Below are 21250 nucleotides of genomic sequence, written 5' to 3'. Positions count from 1 at the left end.
ATATTGTCATATCCTACTGTGCATTTGGAAGCAACTACACTAACTACAGATGAATTCATTTATATTACTTCCTTGTTGTGTTTTTTAAGACATTTTTCCCTTTCTCTTATCAATGTATTTTTAGGGACAGAAGCTAGAACATTTAAATGTTTATAGTTTTCAGTTTCTGCTTGGCAAAGGATCAAACTGTGTGCATTTGGTGTCATTTATATGAAGAATAATGTTGCTTATTTGTATGTCCACGTATTTTTCCCCCATAATTAGGATTCATCCATATGTCCAGGCATTTTAAGTAGTAGATCATGATTTGCAGTGGGATTTTAGTTCAGAAAGGAGTGATCAGGGAGATTTGTTGGAGCAAGCTCTATACCTGGAGCTTCATGTTTCTATATCTTCTCTGCAGAAATTGGACCTTTGCAAAACGCACTTGGGGAAATAGACTTTTCCAGAGCAGAGTAGAAGAGGCTGCTTAGGTGCAGGGATGGATTTTGATGGGGCCATGCAGAAAATGGGTGCACATGGGGGTATATTCCAAGCCAGGGCACCAAGAGCCCCTGGGATGTGCCCATGACCCCATCAAGGTGGTGATGCTGAAGGTGAGGGCAGGGAGGCAGGAGGGTCAGGCTGGCTCTTGAATGTAACAGGGCACTGCATTTGGTCTACATTGAGCGAGAAGTCATACACCACACCAAATTTATACACACAGCCAGCAAAGGTTTTAAACCTTTCAGTAGCAAACCTCAGTTTGAGCAGAAATCTCTCCCCCAGGAGCAGGGCAGAAGACAAAGCAACCAAACTAAAAAATCAAGAGATCAATACTGAAAGCAAAACGAAGTGGCAAAGATGTGTCTCCAGAGCTAAGGCAGGTAATTGCATAACTGTTCCAAGGGGAAGAGAAAAGGTCAGCAGGCAGAAGACAGGCTGCTGCTTGGAAAGCTCCTGCCTGGCTGGGGACAGCTTTTCACAGTGCATGGAAGGAAAAGTGAGCAAAATGAGGATGCAGAAGTGACTGAGAAAATGCCAAACTGCCTGAGAAGGCCTGGGCAAGACTGTCCCAAAATGGCACAAAGTCTCATGGGGAGAGACATCCCCCAAACTGAGGGACTTTTGAGGCAGCAAACCAAACCCAGCAGAGTGTGGCTCTGAACAATGCGAAATTTCACAATGAAGTTGTAGCAGATGGCAGAAGAGGGAGTGAAGGCCAGGACTTGGCAGAAAGAGGGAGAATGCCAGCCATCAGGCTGTCTGGAGAGCAGCAGGAGGGAGGAGATAGATGAGCAACCTGGAGGACGAGCAGGACACTGAGCAGAGAGAAAGCAGAGAGCAGGGAGGGCTGGAGCAGGGGAAGGCTGCTTTGGACACCACAATAAGATAAAAGGACAGAGCTGCAGCTGGCTGCTATCAAAGACCACTCTCACAAGTCTGCCTGAACTCTCTGACCTCAGCAAAGGGGCAAAATGAGAGAGCAATTCTTCAAAGGGAAAGTGTTATGAATCTTCTGGGAGCTTAAATGGGAATGGGGCTACAGGAGGGAAAGGTTCAGCAACACCACACTGACTGCTCAGCTTGGGAGCTGTATTTCCAGCTTCACAGCTGGTCATGGATATTTCCTCTTTCCAACCCCTTCCTTGGCTGGGTTTTGGATGGGGAAGAGTCCTTTCTATTCTCAGTACCCTGCAAGGTCTCAGGTAGGGAACACTCTGCCTCTCCCCTTGACCTCTGAGGTTGTGGGCATCTTTGAAGAGACCTTCCTTTCCTCCACCATGGGCTCCATGATGGTGCCCAAATCATCCCGGTTTCACAGACTCCTGGTATTTGTGTATGTTAATACAAGACCCTCTGGTATTTACATTTTGTGAAAAAATTATTTTGCTTAAGATTTTTTTTTCTTAAGAAGTTAAGAGGCTTCAGAGGAAAGGAAAACAATTCTTATTTTATTTGCTTTTTATGTGTTGTGTTTGTCTGGAATGTGTTTGGAGATTGTTTACCCACAGGTGATTGCTCCATTGGATTCTGCTGGGAGTTGTTTTCACTCTTTGGCCAGTAATGGCCAAGTTGGGACTCTGAAGAGAGTAATGAGTTTTCATTATTATCTTTTTTAGCATTCATTAAGTATCCTTTCTGTATTCTTTAGTATAGTTAGTATAGCATTCTTTAATATAATACAGTATAATAAAATAATAAATTAACCTTCTAAAAACATAAAGTCAAATGCATCATTCCTGCCTTCATTGGGGTAAACCCTGCAAATACAATAACACCCTTAACAGAGACTGCAGGATTGGATACTGATAGAGACACTCAGTTAATATAGTTCTGCCAAATGGGAATTGCTTGACTTAAGGTAGAATGTATTGACTTAAACCTGTGCTCAGTCTTTAAAAAGGCCTCATACTCTTGATTCAGGCATCTGATCTAAGAAAGAATAATATAAAATATTTTTAAAAATAAAAAATATAAATTAAAATATTTTAAGAATAAAAAATATAAATTTTATATGTATATATATATATATATATATATTCCAGCCCTGAGGATGTGTGAATCCAGGGGAAGCTGCTGCCAGCCCTGCCTGGGGCTGTGGGGTGGGCAGGGTGTATGGTAGGACCACTGCCTGCACGGGGACAGCCTGTCCTTGGCTCCTAACAAAGCTCTGAGCTGATCCCAAGCAAATCATGGACATTAAAATCCTCAGAAGGGGCCATTTCTGTAGTAACAGTTAAATTATAGCCCATGCACGGCAGGAAACCAAATTAGGGCTCCGTGTGCAGTATTTACTCGGGCAATTTCACTTAACCTTGCCATCTTTTAATTGCTTTTATGTCTTGATTTAGTAATTTCTGATTTTTTTTAATAGTTCCATTTATTGAGAAGCACCACAAGAGACGTGAACTGAGTAATTTTCTGTTTGTGCTGTTTCGCACTGTAATAGCAACAGAATCATCTGTAGGCAAATTCTTCAAGCAATAAATATCTGTCTCTGGTTTGGATGTTTATTATTTTCGTAGCAGTTTATTTGCAGGACAGAGTACCACCTTCACAAGAAATGGAACTGATTTGCAGTCCAAGTAGTGCTTTTGGTTACCTCTAGATTTTGTAAGAAAAGAGACAAAACATAAAGTAATAATGCAGGAAACACGTAAAATGGTAATTTATCAAGTTAAAGATCTCGGTTTGATTGGAGAGAGAAATGAATAAAAATTGCAAAAAGCAATATACTTCTAATGAAATATAGTTCAGAGGAAAAATTACCCTATATTCCAGGCTGTTAGTGTCATGGAACAGATAATTGAATTCCTTGCTTTCTTGTCAGTGCAGCAATATGTAACTCTGCTGAAATTCTCAGGTAATCCACAGTTTTTATGCTGATCTTCATAATTTTTTCTTCGAAAACTGTTCTAATTACCTCTTCTTCTGTTCTTAAAAAGTCTTCATAAAAAGGTTGAGTTTTTGGACTCACATCCCACAGGTAACAGAGCATAAAACCAAAACTCACTCAGAAGATGATGCAGCTTTGTGCTTTATTTTGATGCAACATTTTTTAGAAAAGTAGAAAAGTTTATTTTGAAAGAAATGCAGCCACTTGGTAGCTCATGAAGGGAAAGGAACAGAGCAAAGCTCATCTGTACACATTCTTCACTGTGGTGAATGGCCTGGGCCTTTTTGCAAGGTGGTATCGTGGTGGTGGGACCAAAATTAGTAATGAAAAGCAGTGTTTGCCATGCCAAAATCAACCTTTGGATAGCAGGAAAATGAATGAAGGAGTCAGTGATGGCAGCTGCCCATGCCAGGGCCACCCTGCCCTGTGCACATGGCAGGCAGGGGAGTTGCTCTTGTTCTCTACCATGATTTTCAGGCTTAACAAAATGCAGCACATTGCTCCCAAGGAGGAGGTTGAAAAGGATTTTCAATCACCATCTCAAATTTGGCTTCAAGCTGCCATAAACTGGAATATCCTAATGTAAATTGAGAGTAGTCTGCTAAGGAGGCAGTGGCACTTAGACAGTTCTCTCCCATGTCCCCATTTTAAGAATGTTTTCTTGGGTGTTTCTTTTGTTTAATGTTGTCTGTGCAGTTTTCTACAACAGTTTAACTGCTTTATTGGCAATGAGGAAGGACATTAAATCTGTTATTGCAAGTGGGGAAGAAACATATGCTCTGTGCTTAATGTGCAGCTGGAAAATACACAGCAAAATAATTTTTTAAAAGCCCTTCACATTCAATGGCCTTTTATTTCCCTTCTTTTCTATATACCCCTGAATAATTGCTGGTGCTTCCATGGCTGGTTAGAGGATGGTGCTGATAATGCCAAGATTGTGGGTTTGATCCCCATATTGGCCATTCACTTAACAGTTGGGCTTGTTGGTCCTTGTGGGTCTCTTCCAGCTCAGAAGTTTCTGATTCTGTGGTTCTGAAAATGCAGCAGTGTGGGGGCAAGAGATAGGAGGAGTTGCTTGAGGCTTCTTGGATCTATGGCATGGACAAGCCAGAGGATCATTTCGTGCATGGAAATTTCTATACCTCTGTGGGGTGTCTAGAAATCAAGGCACTGAGAAATCAAGGCACTGAACTTCTCTGAATCAATGGGGTACAAAATAAAGATAAATGTGAGGCACAGGAGCTCCCTAAACCAGCCCCATCACCTCTGTGATGTGGATCTGCCCTTGACAATTCAAGCACTGGGCAAAGCTGTGCAAAGGGATGTTTGCCCAAGAGCCTTGACCCTGCAAGGAGCTGAAGTTCTGTGCTGTGTGTGCTCCCCAAACACTGCAGCTCACTGCCAGCATCACTCCCTGCCTGCCTCCCAATGCTGCTCCAATTTGGTTTAGGGAGGGTGAGAGCTGCTGGGTCATTTCTGCCCATGGAAATGCCCTTTTCCTCTTTTCTCCCAAATCATCTCTGGGCCCAGCATCTCATGGGTGCTTGTAGCCAGGCATTCCCCAGCTAATTATCAACAAACTAATAATGAATGCTGAGTCTTCAATGCCCAGACTTGCATGGATTCTCTCACCTTGTAATTTGCTCAATATTCAGCAATATCAATCTTAAAGTTCAACACCAAAGCTCTGCACTCCAATATTGTCCAGAAAGAAGCATCTGGGATAGGAATCCACCAAACCAGCGGGCTGCAGGAGGAAAATGAGGGGCTGGCCAGGAGCCAGGGCTCACAGTGCCTGGGCAGAGCACAGGTACAGACTCCTGAGCCACTTCTGCCTTTCCATGGTGCTTTGTTGCCACCCCATGGCCTCACACAAGGCTGCAAGAATGGAACTTGAAAAGATGCACTCTTTGAGATGTCTTGCATTTCATTAAAACCACTGAGAGCCTTTGAGAAAAGCTTCTCAGGTCAATGTCTTTTCATGTCTCTGCTTTACAGGTGATAAACGATTTTTTTTCCAGTGTGACAGCCATAATAGCAATATACACAGCTCCTGTATTTTATCTGTATTTAGAAGGAATTTCTCTTGTCTTTTGCAATTTCCTTCCTCAAGAGGAGAAGATGCCTGGAGGATAATGGTGTTATCAGGCGTGGGATGGTCACTAAATGGCAATGCTGTGATGCTCGATCCATCCAGCCTGATATTCCTGTTTGCCAAGATGAGAACTGCATTTGCCCCTCACTCTGGCCCTCCTGACCACAGCAACACATCTGCCTGGTGTGAAATAATCCCTGTCCTGTTTCAGATATGGTGTTGAACCACGGGGATGCCCAGCAAGCACCCTGGAAAATCCTGACCACTATTCACACATATTTTTTTCTCTTTTCCCATTTCTTTTACTATTTCTGGAGCCTACCTTTCTCTGTCTTTTCCCAATCTTTCTCAAGTCCAATCCTCTCTCATTTAAATAATTCACCCCTAATTTTCTTCTCCATAAAGATCTTGGTTTTTCCTTCATGTATACACTATTATACTTGCAGGGAATGTCCTGACAAAGACAGGAATGATGAGTCTGACTCCATGTTCTCAGAAGGCTAACTTATTACTTTATTATACTATATTATATTAAAGAATGCTATACTAAATAATACAGAAAGGATACAGACAGAATGCTAAAAAGATAATAATGAAAACTCCTGACTCTCTCCAGAGCCCTGACACAGCTTGGCCCCGATTGGCCAAAGAGTGAAAACAACTCCCAGCAGAATCCAACGGAACAATCACCTGTGGGTAAACAATCCCCAAACACATTCCACATGAGCACAACACAGGAGAAGCAAATGAGATAAGAATTGTTTTCCTTTTCTCAGAGGCTTCTCAGTTTCCCAGGAAGAAAACTCCTGGTTGAAGGGATTTTTCAGAGAATGTGAATGCCACAATACACAGCTTTTGCATTTCTGACACCCTGACTGGGTGATGCTGGAGCTGTACACTGTCAGTGATGCTCTGTTAGTCTTGCAGAGCTCCCTCCAAGCACTTCAGAGATCTGGCTGTTTCCCACAGCACTCCTTCCAAAGCACTGGTGAAAGCAGGCATCCCTCATGGTGGTGTCTGCAAGTTTTGGTGGCACCAGCACTGTGCCTGTCACGTGCACAAATTGGGATGCCACATCCCCTCATGCCTTTTTCAAAGAATGTCACCTCACTTCAGGGTCTGCATTTTTTCCCCTGATCATTCCAGCTGGCTTAGCCATGCAAGAAGCTCTTACTGAGATAAAAACAATGAGGCTGAAATGATTTGGAGCAAGAGACTGGGCTCTCCAGGTGTTGCTCTGGTGAAAAAGAGGGCCTGGGTCACCCCATGTCTGCTCCTAAGGGTATGAAGGACAGGGACAGGAACTGGCAGCTGCCGCCTTTACTTGCTTTTGATGGGATGGAGGAAGCTGCTACAAAGGGGCTGTTGGTTTTCTGGGCTGCTCTGAAGTGCCTTTTGAATCCATAGCTGGAGAGCTTCTTCTGAGGGCATCACAACCACCATCAGGTCACATTGCTCAGCTTCTTCCCTGCCCCGCAGGATCAGCTGGGTGGGGGGCTCTGATTCCTTCTGGAAAACAAATGCACTCCCTCAAACACCCTCAGGCTGCTTGTCCTTTTCCCCACAAAGTGTTCCTCTCTTCCTTCCTGCCACAGCTGCCCAGAGAGCCCACAGCCACAGAAGCAGCTAAGCTGCATTCTCACTTGAGCTGGACATTCTCACATTTTCCCCAGGAGCTGTTGGTTGATTTCTCCTTGGCAGGCTGCTGAGAAGCTCAGAGGGGTAGCAGGGACGTGCAGCAGTGCTGACAGTGGCACAGCTGGTGGGGTCAGGGAGCAGCTGCTCCGGCAGGGGCAGTCCCTGCCTCCCCAGCCCTTTCCCCAGAAGCACCAGGAGCATCTTCCCTGCTCAGGGTTTGGGGCTAAAGGCAGTTCAGGGCTGCTGCATCCCTGCAGCTCAGCTCCTCATGCTGGAAAGGGCAAAGCTTCCTGGCAATCTGCTCTTTATCACTGCCCCATGCTCCTGTGAATACCCAGCATGCTAAAATCCAATAAAACACAGTAAAAAAAAAGTTACCAGTGTGTCTGGCAGGACAGCAGCAGGGCAGCAGGAGTATTGGAAGATTTTACTGATTTTCCAGGCAAGGAGAGGCAGGGTCAAAACTGCCACAGCAAAGCCAGCAGAGGCGATGAGGGCAGTAACCAACCACATGGATTTGTCACCTGCAAATGAGAGAGCAGCAAAACTTCTCAGAGACTCTGCAGGGAGCTTACACTCACTGCACAGCCTGAGTCCTCTGTGGCTGCTCTGCCACCCACCCTGGGGACATCCCTCCCGAGCCAATTCCAGTGCCACGGTGGGGCTGCACCCTTCCTGTTGCACCTCTGCAAAGGAACAAACACAGCAAACCAGGCAGGAGATTGGAGTGAAAACAAAAGGAAGAGCATATGTTGGATTAAGCTTTTTTTTTTTTTACTTACAGATGGGGCAACTGAGAGGTGTTTAAAAACTTTTATTCTATTTTTATTATTATTTATTTTAAAAATCATAATATAACTTTTAATTTTTTATTTCTATTTAAATTACTTCATTATAATATTATTATAATATTTATTATAATAATTCACTATAATATCACTGTAATATAAAATAATATAATATTGCTTACAATAATTTATTATAATAATTATCTTTTAATACATTTATATAATATAATGTTATAATGATTAATCTGATATGATATTATATAATAATATAGTATCTATAGATAAGTATTATAACATTATTACAATATAATAATATTTTATAATTATTACAATAATAATAAAATAATATAATACTATAATATTAGTATAGTTATAATAATTATGATATTATAATATTATTATAATGATATAGTTATATTATTTATTTTTAATTTTTAATATTTTAATTATTTAAAAATGAAAATATTTTCTTTTTTTTTTATTCTATTTTTTTAGCTTTATGTGAAGGGTGAGACAATACAGATGTCATAATTCACGCCATCACAATCAGAAGCCAACTATTTCAGAAACTTACTTGAAAATTCTCTTCAAATTGATTTCCCACAAGCTTTGGGCAGGGCAGGGGGCAGGAGGGAGGGCTGGCTCTTACCCTGAGCCCTCACACACTGCGTGGGGCTGAAGCTGCTGCTCCTGTTGATGGCCTGGACGTGGGTCTGAGCCTTCACACAGTACTCAGCTCCTGCCTCCACGGTGTCCAGGTGAACCACGGAGCTCACCTCCCTCAGCACCTTCTGCTGCGCCTGCCACAGCCCCACAACACAAACATCAGGGCAGGGATCTCACCTCAGAGAGCAGCCCTGCATTGGTGCCTCAAAGGAGCTGGGAGTGAAACAACACACCCTTCTGAGATAGTATTAGTGCAGGAGGTAACACAAAGGTTGATCTTTATTGGAGGCCTCCAGGGGCAGGTATGGAAAATGTCCACAAATCCCCCCCCCACCCCGCCACAGGTTGAATACAGAGTTATAACTTCAGTAAATCTGTATAAATATATAAATACAGAATCATAACTTCAGTAAAGCATCATTGAAAAAAGCACCAATTAAGAGCACAAGTGTTGATTGAACTCCCCCCCTCCACCTCCCCCAAGTTCATGCCCCTTCTAAATCCTCCCCCTTCAGGTGGAACTGAAGTTTTTTGGTGAAAATGTGTCTCCAAGAGCTGTTTTTTGGCCTTGGTTTCTAAGAAGAACCAAGGTAGGTTAGATGCTTCGGAATATGGTGGGGAAAATCACTGGGAAAACCAGCTAGGAATGCAATAATGGGCTACAGAGCTCCAAAACTCAGTGTAAAGGATACTGAGATACAGAAAAGGGAAAATGCACAAAATGATCTGGCATCACCACAATGCTCATCCGGCGAGGAAAGGAGGGAGCAGCAGGGGATGTCTGAGCCTATGTGAGCAGGACAAAAGGAGGATGAAAGCAGCCAGCAAAGCACAGTGGGGTGCAGAATGAGCCCACATACTTCAGGAAGGGCAGGAGGGGCTGAAGGAAGGAGCTGTAAGCCAGAGATGAATGATGATGTTGGGCCACAACCCTAGATCAGAGCCTGGCACCCTGCTAGGAGGGGCATGGCCGAGGTCTCAATTGATCTGAGCCTTTTCTGGGTGTGATGGATGCCAAAACCATCACTGTGCTGGGACAGGGTGTGAGAGCTGTGCCAGGGAGCTCAGAGAGGGGATGGACCAGTTAGTGAGGGGCAGTGAGTTTGGTGTGTGCACCTGAGACGCTGCAGCAAATTGAAACAGAGTGTAAGCAGCAGTACATTACTTTATTGCCACAAATAGGTCTGCATTCATTGCTGGCAAAATGAATTTGCTGTTTCAGTGTCCCCAGCCATGAGAGGATGGCTAACAGCTCCCCAGCTGCTCCTCTTGCTGTGCTGCAGATGCAAACCTGTTCTCACAGAAGGCCTGATCAGCCTCCAGCTCCACACATACGGAAAACTCCAACGAGCCAGGAGGGCTCTCCTGGCAGGGCAAGTCCTTCCCACCATCAAAATGGCCTTCTCCACAGAAACATGATATGGAGAGCCATTAGTTTGAAAAGATTTCAAGGAAAAAATAATGTGTATGACTACCTGGGGTGATCTCTTGCAAAAACATCAAATGAGACATGTCAAATATAAAAATAATTGAAAAAAAAAAAAAAAAGAGTCCCAGCGCAGGACTCGCCTTGACCAGTAAAATTAATGTTTGCAACAGTCCAGTTGGTAGAAAGTATTCTGAAATTTTTGGAATGAATATTGAGGTCATTAAGATCACATAATGAAGAAGATTTAATAAATAATTAAGTTAAATTAATAAAATTAATTCATAAAAGACAACCAGATGCAAACCTATTGATTGTTTTTAAGGTGTCAGAAAGCCCATTATCTCATTTAGCTGGATCTCACAGTGGGCAGTCCTGCTCCTGCTCCTGCTCCTGCTCCTCTTTATAGGCTAAAGACTTTTGTATGTGTGTAAATTGCTTATTGAGAGTGGCAGGAAGCCATGGTGGGGACTCAGTATTAGCAGAGGTGATCAGGAAGAATAATGAAAACTGATACCTGCTAGTGGTGCTAAAAACCCACTTCACAATAGTAAAGATGACAGACAACACTGAAGAACAGCAGGAGGATCTGGTAATAAAGCAACAAATGCAATTCAACCCTGAGAAAGGTGGAATTATGCTCATGAGAATTCTTCTATTTTCACATAATCCTCCATCAGAAACAGGAACCTGGGGTTCAGGTTCCATGGGATTGTCAGCTCTGTGGTGCTCACATTAACAATTGCTGGAGGGACAAGGGAAGACTTGTTTTGTTTTGTGGTGCTAACACAGAGCGTTCCTGCACCTTGGACTCTGCAGGTTTCCCTCTGCCCACCCTGGCAAAGACAAAAATAGCTGTGAGGGCTTCCCTAGGGAGCAGCTGAGGAGTCTGGGAGTCCTTGGCCTGGAAAGATACAGGATATGAAGCTAATATAGTGGTAGGGAAAGTGAATGGAGAATAATTGTTCTCTCTCTCATCCCCAAATCAAGGCTGAGACTGCACGAGAGCCAAGGTGCAGAATTGCTCATTGCAGGAAACTGTACAAGCTAGAAGTTTACACAGATTGAAAGCCAGAACAGATAAATTAATGGAACAAAATCCATCAAGGACTATTAATGCTGAAGTTTCTGACTCAGAAAATTGAGGAAAGTTTGTCAGCACCTCACTGTGACACCTTAACCCCAGTCTGAGTAAATCAGATGAACTTCAGAGGGAGAAGTCAGCACAAACACCTTTGGTTCCTGACTTCTGGTTTCTAGCTATAGTTTGTCACTGTCATATTTTCTGGGAAAATCCCTTTGCCAGAATTTCTCTCCTGAGAAGCTGAGAAGCCTCAGAGAAAAAGGAAAACAATAATTATCTGATTTGCTTCTCCCGTGTTTTGCTGCTTTTGAATGTGGTTGGAGATTGTTTATCCAACTTGTGAATTGTTTTAACTTAATGACCAATCACTGTCCAGCTGTTGGGACTCTGCAGAGAGTCATGGGTTTTTCATTATCTTTTAGCCTTCTGTCTGTGTCTTTTCTCTATTCTTTAGAATAGTTTTAGTGTAGCATTCTTTAATATAATATAATATATAATATCACTATTATAATTGTATATAATACAATTATAATAGTTATATTATATATTATATATATATAATTGTATATAATACAATTAATATATAATTGTGTTATTAATTGTATATAATACGATTATAATATAATTATAATATAGAATATAATGAATATTAATATAATTAATATATAATTATAATTATAAAATATTTAATATAATATAGATAATAAAATAATAAATTACCCTTCTAAGAACATGCAGTCAGATTCATCATTTCCTCCCTTCAACCACAGAAAATACCACAATAGTTGAGGTGTTGAGGAGATTAATTTTCCCAGAGAAGGAGATATGGAAAGAACAGACAAACTCCTCCATGAGGAGCCCACAGCAACCCCTGGTGTGTGAAGGGTGAGGTGGCACCAACCCACTCCAGGCAGGAACCGCAGCAGGAACTGGGATGGGCAAAGAGGCCCTGTGTGCATCCCTCAGGGAACTCTCAGTTATTCCCTGCAACCTGAGGGTAAAACTCACCCTCGTCTCCTGGCCCTTCCTCCAGTAGAGCACCCGGAACTGGAAGGAGGGCCCCATGTCTGCCAGCTCCACCAGCAAATGGTGCCCATCCGCCACGGCCCTCAGCTGGGGTGGGGTGAGGGATGCTGCCAACACAGAGAGCACCATTAGCACCCAGAGCCAGCCCTGAGATCCCCTTGTGCCCAGACAGGAGGGACAGAGGCTGCCATCACCACTGGAACAACATCAACCCACAGGAACAGCTTCAGCAGGGCAGGAACCTCTCTGCTCTTCCTCCCTGTGGGTTCAAATGCAGGAGCAGACTTTCAGTAGGAGAGTACCATGGCTGGCATTGCAAATGGGAATTTGGCAGCAGCTGAGCTGCACAGAACTTGAAAGGCTTTGAATTTTCTCCTCCAGCAGTGGAGGAGCTGCCTGGCCTGAGGGTGCCATGAGAGCTGCAGCAGAAGCAGCTGGGCCACCGAGGCTGGGACAGCAGATCAGGGCAGCTCTTGTGCTCCTGGGCACGATCAGCTCTGCCACACTGAGCTGGAAAACCACTGCTGTTCCTGGGAATTTTGGCAGTTATTCAAAGGTGAAGGAAAAAACATGATGAGCCTCAGGGTAATTCACACGAATCCTGATTTTCTTTTAGTGTCTGCATGGTTTTAGACAGACTTGGGCTGAGGATCTGCTGTGACTTCAGGTTTTGGAAATGTATGCAAGTGAATCTTGAGGCAATTTGCTTCCTGCTTACTTTCATATTCAAAGCTTGGTTTTGTCTGGGATTCTGCTGTGAGCAATGTGAGTGAAATAATGAGAATCAATCGAGCAGAGATGAAACTGCACTGTACATTTATGAACTGGGAAGTTCAAGGCAGTACAGAGATCATGTTTGCACTATTTATCTGTGCCATTATTCACACTTATCTATGCCATTTTTTACCACTCTGCTGTAGCTGAAACATGTTTCAACTTTGCTTTCAAGAAAGGAAGGAGAGTGATGCATGGTGCCATATAGAAGAGATGTTCTTAATAGAATTTGCTCTTACATCCAGTGAATTGCCACTAATACTGAGCAATATGAAAACATAAAATCCAAGCATGTACATGATGAGTGTGCCACAAATGGGAGGCCTGGAAATCTACTTTTTACTTCTAAATGAAAAGCTGAAAAAAAAAGGTGAAAATCTCCTTAGCACCACATCTCAAAATTAAAAAAAAAATCAAACTGTTATCATTTGATGGTTAAAAGAAAATATTGTGCTAATGTATTAACAGAAGGACATTGCAAGATGCAGCTGTCAAACAAACAGGAGCATTTCTATCTAGCTCTGTGCTGGCACACTGGATAGCAACTTACTCTGTCAATGATGAGAAATGAAGAAGGAAGACTGACTAAATTCTTTGCTTTAGGAAGATTTTTTCAAAAAGTGTTTTCCATGACTCAATGTGCTTCTGCCCCTGTGGCTTTGGCCCTGGGGCTCTGCTGCTGGCCTGGCTGCCTGTGAACCCCTGACAGGCCCTGTGGGCTGGGTTTGGATCCCTTTGCTCCTCTCAGGCTTCCCAAGAGGTGTGACAGCAGAGCAGGAAAAATGCATAAGGACAAGAACTTGCAGGGACTGTTCTTTTTAAAACATCTGTCACATTCACACTGAATCCCAGTGCAAGCTGTGGCCTCTGAAGTGTCACACTCAGTCTGAAGGCTGCTTTGGGGTCCCTGAGACACAGGACCAAGCTGCCAAACACTTCACTGAGCCATGAGAAGCTGCTGCTTTTGTTCCTGTCCCAGGGGTGTCCTTGCCCTGTCTCTGCCTGACAGTGTGGCCTGTGCCTCTGTCTGTGCCTCCACAGCTGCTGGAAAAGGGAAAGATTTTTTATCTAAAGCACTCTCTAGACTATGTTTCCACACAGAGACACAGTCAGCAGCTTAGGTGGCACTTCTGATGGTGCTGCTTTGACCAAGACTTCTGTGTGAGTGAGGACTACTCCCTCAGGAAGTAGTGAATAACTTCTAGAGTTGGAGGAATTTTTAATATCGGGTCAGTTTTGGTTTAGGACAGAGAGTTTCTTGCCTGGCTGAAGCTGATGAATGCTGCCCATGCCAGGCTGAGAGCTGCAGACCAACAGTGACCTCAGCATAGCTTTCCCACCACAGTTTTTGTTGACTACATGGCAGAGAACAGAGGAAATGATTCCAGAGAAATCCTGGAAACAGTATGCTCATTTTAATCCTTGGGTTGAGCTGGACCTCAGGCTTTGCAGGACTTGGAAGGATGTGGAGAAAACATCCTGCATTGCTAGGAGGAAATCAATGCTGTGCGTTCCAGTTTTCTCTCTTCTTCTGAGGTTACCTCATAGATCTGACACCATGGGAAGAGGGAACCATGGAGTGGGATTTAGTACCAGGCACATAGAGCATGACAGGGCTGTTTTCTAGAGTAAAAGCTCCGTTAGGATCAGGTTCTGGACCTCTTAGAGGTGACTACATGGCTTGGATTAAATGACAGCAAGCCTAGTTGAACACAATCCTTTAAATTTAAGGGTAAGAGTGAAAGGAAAGGCTGATTCTCAGCCTGTGAAAGGAAATCCCTGCAGTCATCTTGCTTATCTTTGAAATCCTTGACATTCAAGCCCAAATGATTATGGCTCTGCCTTGGGATGAACTCATACCCAAGAATATTGTCTGAGAAGGGAACCCCCCAACCCAGGATGAGAGCAGCTGAGAAGCAGGAGGTGCTCTGTGCTTGTCTGTGCTCTGCCTGCCACGCAAGGGGGGACAAACGGGCACCTGAGCACACCCCAACACCCAGACCTGAGAATGCAGCCCAGGAAATGTCATTTAAGGGCGCAAACAGGCACCTGAGAACACCCCAACACCCAGCTCTGAGAACACCCCAAAACTCAAATCTGAACACACCCCAAAACCCAGCTCTGAGAACACCTCAACACCCAGCTCTGAGAATACCTCAACACCCAGCTCTGAGCACACCCCAATGCCCAGCTCTGAGCACACCCCGACACCCAGCTGTGAGCACACCCCAACACCCAGCTTTGTGCACCCCCAGCTCTGAGCACACAGCCCAGGAGATGCCATTGAAGGCAGGACGCACTCATGGCGCGGTTGAAGAAGCCTTTGGTGGTGCCCCACTGTGACCTGGTGGCACCGAGCTCTGCCCTGACACGCAGCTTGTAGGCCACGGAGGCTGAGATGTCCTCGGTCAGGTTGCAGATGGTGGCTGTGGTGAGGGAGCACTCCGAGATGGGGATCCAGCTCCCATTGGCGTATTCCCGCTCGTATTCCCTGAGGAGGAGAGGAAGCACACAGGCAGTGGTCTGACATGAGCTCCATCTGTGCAGCCAAAGCTGCTGCTGGGTTCTTTCCAGGTAAAACCTGCACTGGGGTGCACTGGGGATGGAGCACCACAGGTGTTGGAAGCAGTGTGGGTGTGTTTAGCATCTTATCTGGAGAAAATCACCCTGACTGGTTCGTGAGCCAAATGCAGAACGGTGCTGTGGGAGGTGGGGACAGCCCACACAGTGTTGATGCATGAAGCCTGGCCCACTCAGTTGACTTGATCATCCTCTCTGGGGGGACCAGTCCTTGGTTTTTCTGGGTATGGATTGAAGGCACTAATTGAGACAGTAATTTGTGTTTGGACTCAAGTGTTTATTATTTCTTACCAGTAAAACTGTCTCACTGCTGTGAGTTCACAGCTTTTCATTAGAAGGCACAAAATGGCCAACAATCTCTTGGTACAAGGTCTTTTAGGACTAAACCATCCAATTAGGAAGTAACACCTAGATTATTTTCCCTTTTAACCCAGTAACTCCTCCCACAGAGCCCCCAATGAGGACTTTTCTTCCCAATTACAAAATGCCACCCATACGCATAAATAAGAAGAAAGAAAAATGATGAAGAATAAAATCCAGGACTACACCCTGTGCCCTCCATCTTGCTTCCATCCACAACATACTAAAAATCCCAAAACCTAAATTTCTCACCAAGTGATACACCTGCACTACTCTCTATAATCTATTTCACACTTTTGAGGATTGTAGTTTGTCTTGAAGTCTAAGAAACTTTCTCCATGAATGAGGGTCAAAGTCAGTGCTGCCCTGGGAGTCGGGGCACCCCAGAGAAAACAGAGAAATATTCCCAGTGCTCTGGATTTCCACAATCCCCAATCCCAAAGCCATATTGTAATAAAAGTCAGAGCTCAAATGTACCAGAAACCTGCTGTGGTGTCAAATGTTTAAAATGTTTACAAGAAATAAAGCTCAATGTTTTCTCCTTCCTCCTCTAAACAAAATGTTGCAAACCTTCTTAATTTTGAATTCTTGAATAGAGGAAGATTTCTTATATGGAATTGATGCACACCTTGGATTACTCCAGCATCTATCAACTTGCAAACTGTTCCAGAACTGGAACAAAAGGAATTTTTCCTTTCTCATTAACAGTGCTAAACTTCTCTTAGGCTTGTGAACTGAATATGAACAAGACAACCAAAAATTTAGAACCGAAAGTTGAGATAAACAATGTTCAAAATGCAAAAAAAATAAAAAAATTGAGTAGTTACCCTTGAAACTCAACGGAGTATCTCACAGTTTCTCCCTGGATGATCACAGGACTCCAAGTTAAGAAGTGTTTCATGTTGGTTGAAAGAATGGAGATACTCTGAGGTGCTGGCAACAAAGCATCTCCTCCTAAAATCCCAACAAAAGAAAGGAAAAAAAAAAAGAATTTACTGTTGGGGGGGGCGTTTGGGAGAAGCTGAGAAGAATAGTGCAAAACACTGTTTTGCATCAGATGCACACGCTTCATTTCACTACAGTCACTTCAGTGTTTGAAGTATTTTACAGAGAAGAAGAAAGGATGGAGCAGCTCAGCTAAAAGTGCTCCTTTGCCTTATTTCAGTTTTTCATTGTATCACTAAAACAGTTTGACCAAGACCTCTGTGTGAGGATTGCTTCCTCATATAGTGAATAACTTCCAAAGTTGGATGAATTTTTAATATTGGGTCAGTTCTGGTTTAGGACAGAGAATTTCTTGCCTGGCTGAAGCTGATGAATGCTGCCCATGCCAGGCTGAGAGCTGCAGTCCAACAGTGACCTGAACAGAGCTTTCCCACCACAGTTTTTGTGGTGGGAGGAGAAGGCCAAGCCCTCCAGTTGGGTTTAATGGAGCCAAATAACAGACTTGGCTCTGTTTCACTCCATAAACTGCTCCAAAGAAACCATGTTTCCAAATATGCTGCTCCTTTCCAGGCTGGATTTGCTGCTGAGGGAGATCCCAGCTCTGGGACAGTTCCTTTATTATATTTGCAGGGAATGCCCCAATGAAGGCAGGAATGATGAATCTGACTCCATGTTCTCAGAAGGCTAATTTATTATTTTAAGATACTACATTATATTAAAGAATGCTATACTAAACTATACTAAAGGATACAGAAAGGGTACTTACAGAATGTTAAAAAGAGAATAATGAAAATTCCTGACTCTCTCCAATCCTGACACAGCTTGGCCCTGATTGGCCAAAGAGTGAAAACAACTCCCAGCAGAATCCAATGGAACAATCACCTGTGGGTAAACAATCTCCAAACACATTCTACGTGAGCACAACACAGGAGAAGCAAATGAGATAAGAATTGTTTTCCTTTTCTCTGAGGCTTCTAGCTTCACAGGAGAAAAATCCTGGCAAAAGGATTTTTCAGAAAATATGACAGTGAGAACTGTGCTATCACAATGTGTTACTTAAAGATTATTTTTTTGATTAAATTTGGCTCACTTAACCAAGTTTGTCATCCAATAGTCTTTAACTGCCACTAAAAAGGGTGTTTTCTTCTGAGCCATGTTTACAAAGTTAACCAGTAAATTGTCAGTTGTTCTACCCAGGATCAAACCAGGCTGACAAGTCCATGAGCAATGTTTTTTAAAGCATTGGAACAATAGCTGTCTAATTTCCTTTATCATATCTTTATAAAATCACTAATGATGTGGGGAACTGTTATGCCAACTCTCTTATGATTCTTTAGCACAAGTCATACATTATTGACACAATGCTCAGCTGCTCTTTCAAATAAAATTCAGATATATAAAATTTATATACATAAAATTTATATATATATATATTATATATATATAAAATATGAATTTTATATATCTATAAAATTCAAAATAATTTTCTCTGGGATGAGAAATTTTCTTCCTTGTCCTTTAGCAAACAGAAGGGTCACTCTCTGCCACATCAGCAGTTCTGGTAGATTGAGATTCCACACACTCAGAGCACTGTAGTCAAGGCACTTGTAGTATTTAAAAAATGAAAAAAACAAAGTTTTTAATGACCTTCATACTGCAGTAGAATCACAGGATGAACAAAGTTGGAAAGCAAAACATAATCATCCATTTGGTCTCTTGTCCTCTCCGTGCTTCTCAACATTCAGATTTCTTGCTACTTTTCCCTGTGTTTGGTTCACATTTTAATTTTGGGATTTGGCATACCTGAGGGTGTGAAATCCATACCAGATTTCATCCCATGAACAAACATTGGCTCTCCCCAGGACTCAGAGACCCAGTGGAGCTCCAGGTCTGAGCAGGGGTGAGCTGCACTGAAGGTTTTCCTATTTTTTCAACTCTTGGCTTTAGGACATTTTTGATATAAATTTTTTTGCATCCAATAGTACTAAACCTTATATTATTAAACTATCTAGAAACCCATTTTAAAAGCAGAGAGTTCTGAATTGGACTATCAATCCTGTAATGGCCCAAGGGTTATTCCCTGTCTGCTGAGTCCAATCTCCATTTCCTGGCTATGCTTGGCTTAGGGCACCTTTTTCTTGTCAAAACCAGTGAGTTTTCTACTGGCAGTGAATTTCCATCTCACTTCAGCTGAACCACAAAAGCTCATACAGAAATTAGGAAAACACGGAAATTATGAAAAGTTCATACAGAAATTCTTTCCTGCTTTCACTAGGAAAAATTCTCTATCCAATGACAATATATGTGCAGAGGCACATATAATTTATCTCTATTTTATAGAGATAAAAGCAGTTCACTGATTTCAGTTTCTGTTTGGCATTATATGCTGAAAATTACAGTTTGGAGGAGAGTTCATGCTTTTCCAGAGTACTTTTGATCTAGACATAATCCTGTGTCATAGCCAAGCAAATGATATTCATGGTTTCTCCCACCCATCTGTTGCAGCAGCCCACAAAGCAATTGTAACAAACACAAATGTAACAGTGGGAGGAAAGACAATTCTGGGTTATATAAACAGCACAGAACACAAACAGTGAAGTGTTTGAACGCCGAATTAATCCATCAGCTCTGGTTTGTTCATTTTGAAGGAAAAGGAAACAATGATCATCCACAGCAGGAGACAACTGGACAGAGAGCACATGCAGGACCCAGAGGGCTGAGAGCCCAGGGCTGCCACATTTCCATCTGGTTTTGGATCCACCAGCAGCCTCACTGGAAAAGCCAAACTCATTCAAGCCAGGGTTTTGACTCTCACCCTAATGTCTCCAATCATGCCAAAGAAATGATATTTTCTCTGTAAATAACAATTTTTTCTCCTACCATATCAGCAGTATATTCTATTTAATTTGTTACTCAGTGAATACATTTCCATTTAGAATGGGATGGCCCTTTTAATTTAGTATTTTTATCCTCTTTGCATTAGAGAATTACAATTTAAAAACCAAACAAACTATGGTCAAGTCTAGTACATGTGTCTGTCTTACATTTCAGTTTAAAATACCTTAAATAAACCTTGATAAAGTTTAATTACTCTGGAATATATTTTAATATCCTTGTTGCTCTGTGAATATAGAACAACATAATATTTCCTATTACTTGCTGTTACTTCATCACTACTATCACCACTACTTACTAAGTATATGTGAACAGTGTAAAAATATTAATACAATTACCTCTTTATTTGTAATATTATCTCCTTTCAGGGGTTCAATAAACACAACAAGAAACAGCAACCTCAGACTTGGTGCTGTACAGTGCTCAGGAGTGCTTTATCTGGTAAATCCCTTAAAACTTTATATATAAAAGGCCATATATATATATATATAAGGCTGAAAAATCCTTCCTGCTGTGGAATTAAGCACTGGCTTTTTAACTTCCAGTCATTGTATTGATTAATCTTCTTTTGCTAATCTGGAGGACAACAGTGCCACCAGCTTTTTGTGTCTTGGAGCATGGTCTGACTCTCCATTTGGAGAAATTTCAGTCAAGGAGAGTCTGACAAGGGAATTCTGAATTCTCAACACTGGTAACAAGAAAATAGTGTCTATAACATCTTGAGAAGATAAAGGCATTTCTTTATTAGCTAAATGTTGAGAATGAAAGCCACACATCTCTAAGTCCTAGAAATAGCAATTTCCACAAGGATAATACATTATGTTAAAAATCTCTTTGGCTAGAACCCCAACCTGCAGGCTCTGGAGCCATCCCTCCCTCATCTGCTAATTAACCAAACTCACAGCAAGAAGCAACGCCCTGTTACACCCCCCTTGGCTTTTTGTGTCCCCAGAATCAAACCCCAACTCCTGGGCTGGACAGGAACACAGTGCCTGCTGCCCTGGAGTCTGCTCTGCTCAGCCACAGGGCAGCTTGGGGCATCAGCACTGCACAAATAAATGTTCTCTGCTCAGAAAGGAGACTGGGATGTGAATTTTTGTATGTCAGGCCGAGGCCAAGAGGATGGCAGACAGGGTGTAAGCTATCCCAGCTTCCCTCCCACTCTCTGTCACAGTGTGAGGCTGGCACTCACCACCCACACAGGCAGCAGTGCTCCTGCCTGGAACAGCCTCAGGTAGCCAAGCCTTAAGCAAAAATACAGCAAAAACAACCCCACATTTCTTTAAAAAAATATTGTCTAGCTCTGTCATCTTATAAAATATGGTTGTCATAATCTTCCCTATTGCACAGAAGAAACTTTCCCAGCAGAAACCACTTGACGCTGTCTCTGGATTCTGTCTGAGCATCTAAGAGCTACAAATAGTGAGGCAGCTGTAAAATGATTTTTTCTGAGGAAGAGGAAAAAAAATGAAGCACAAGACAACCAGAATGTTGTTGACATAACCTAAAATGGCACATTGAGGAAACCTGGACCAGGGAAAACCCAAGCACACTGGCAGGCCATGTTTGCTTTGTAGAGGACTGAGATTGCAAA

At 42.7% G+C, this 21250-nt stretch overlaps 1 protein-coding gene across 1 annotated transcript in view; it reads right to left on the bottom strand.

The window, feature by feature from the left end:
* The window catches only part of IL20RB (interleukin 20 receptor subunit beta), a 29048-nt gene that overhangs the window by 5880 nt on the left and 1918 nt on the right, over nt 1-21250 (bottom strand). The window contains exons 3-8 of the mRNA XM_059484675.1: nt 16644-16770; nt 15177-15367; nt 12085-12209; nt 8550-8700; nt 7491-7636; nt 6830-6983 (exon numbers count right to left, since the gene is read on the bottom strand). Coding sequence (XP_059340658.1) covers nt 6830-6983; nt 7491-7636; nt 8550-8700; nt 12085-12209; nt 15177-15367; nt 16644-16770 — 894 coding nt within the window. The remainder of the gene's footprint in view (nt 1-6829; nt 6984-7490; nt 7637-8549; nt 8701-12084; nt 12210-15176; nt 15368-16643; nt 16771-21250) is intronic.

Source organism: Ammospiza nelsoni, chromosome 17 (assembly GCF_027579445.1).
Source record: "Ammospiza nelsoni isolate bAmmNel1 chromosome 17, bAmmNel1.pri, whole genome shotgun sequence".
In the NCBI taxonomy this organism is placed as follows: Eukaryota; Metazoa; Chordata; class Aves; order Passeriformes; family Passerellidae; genus Ammospiza; species Ammospiza nelsoni.
This window is presented reverse-complemented; position numbering and strand designations above follow the sequence as displayed.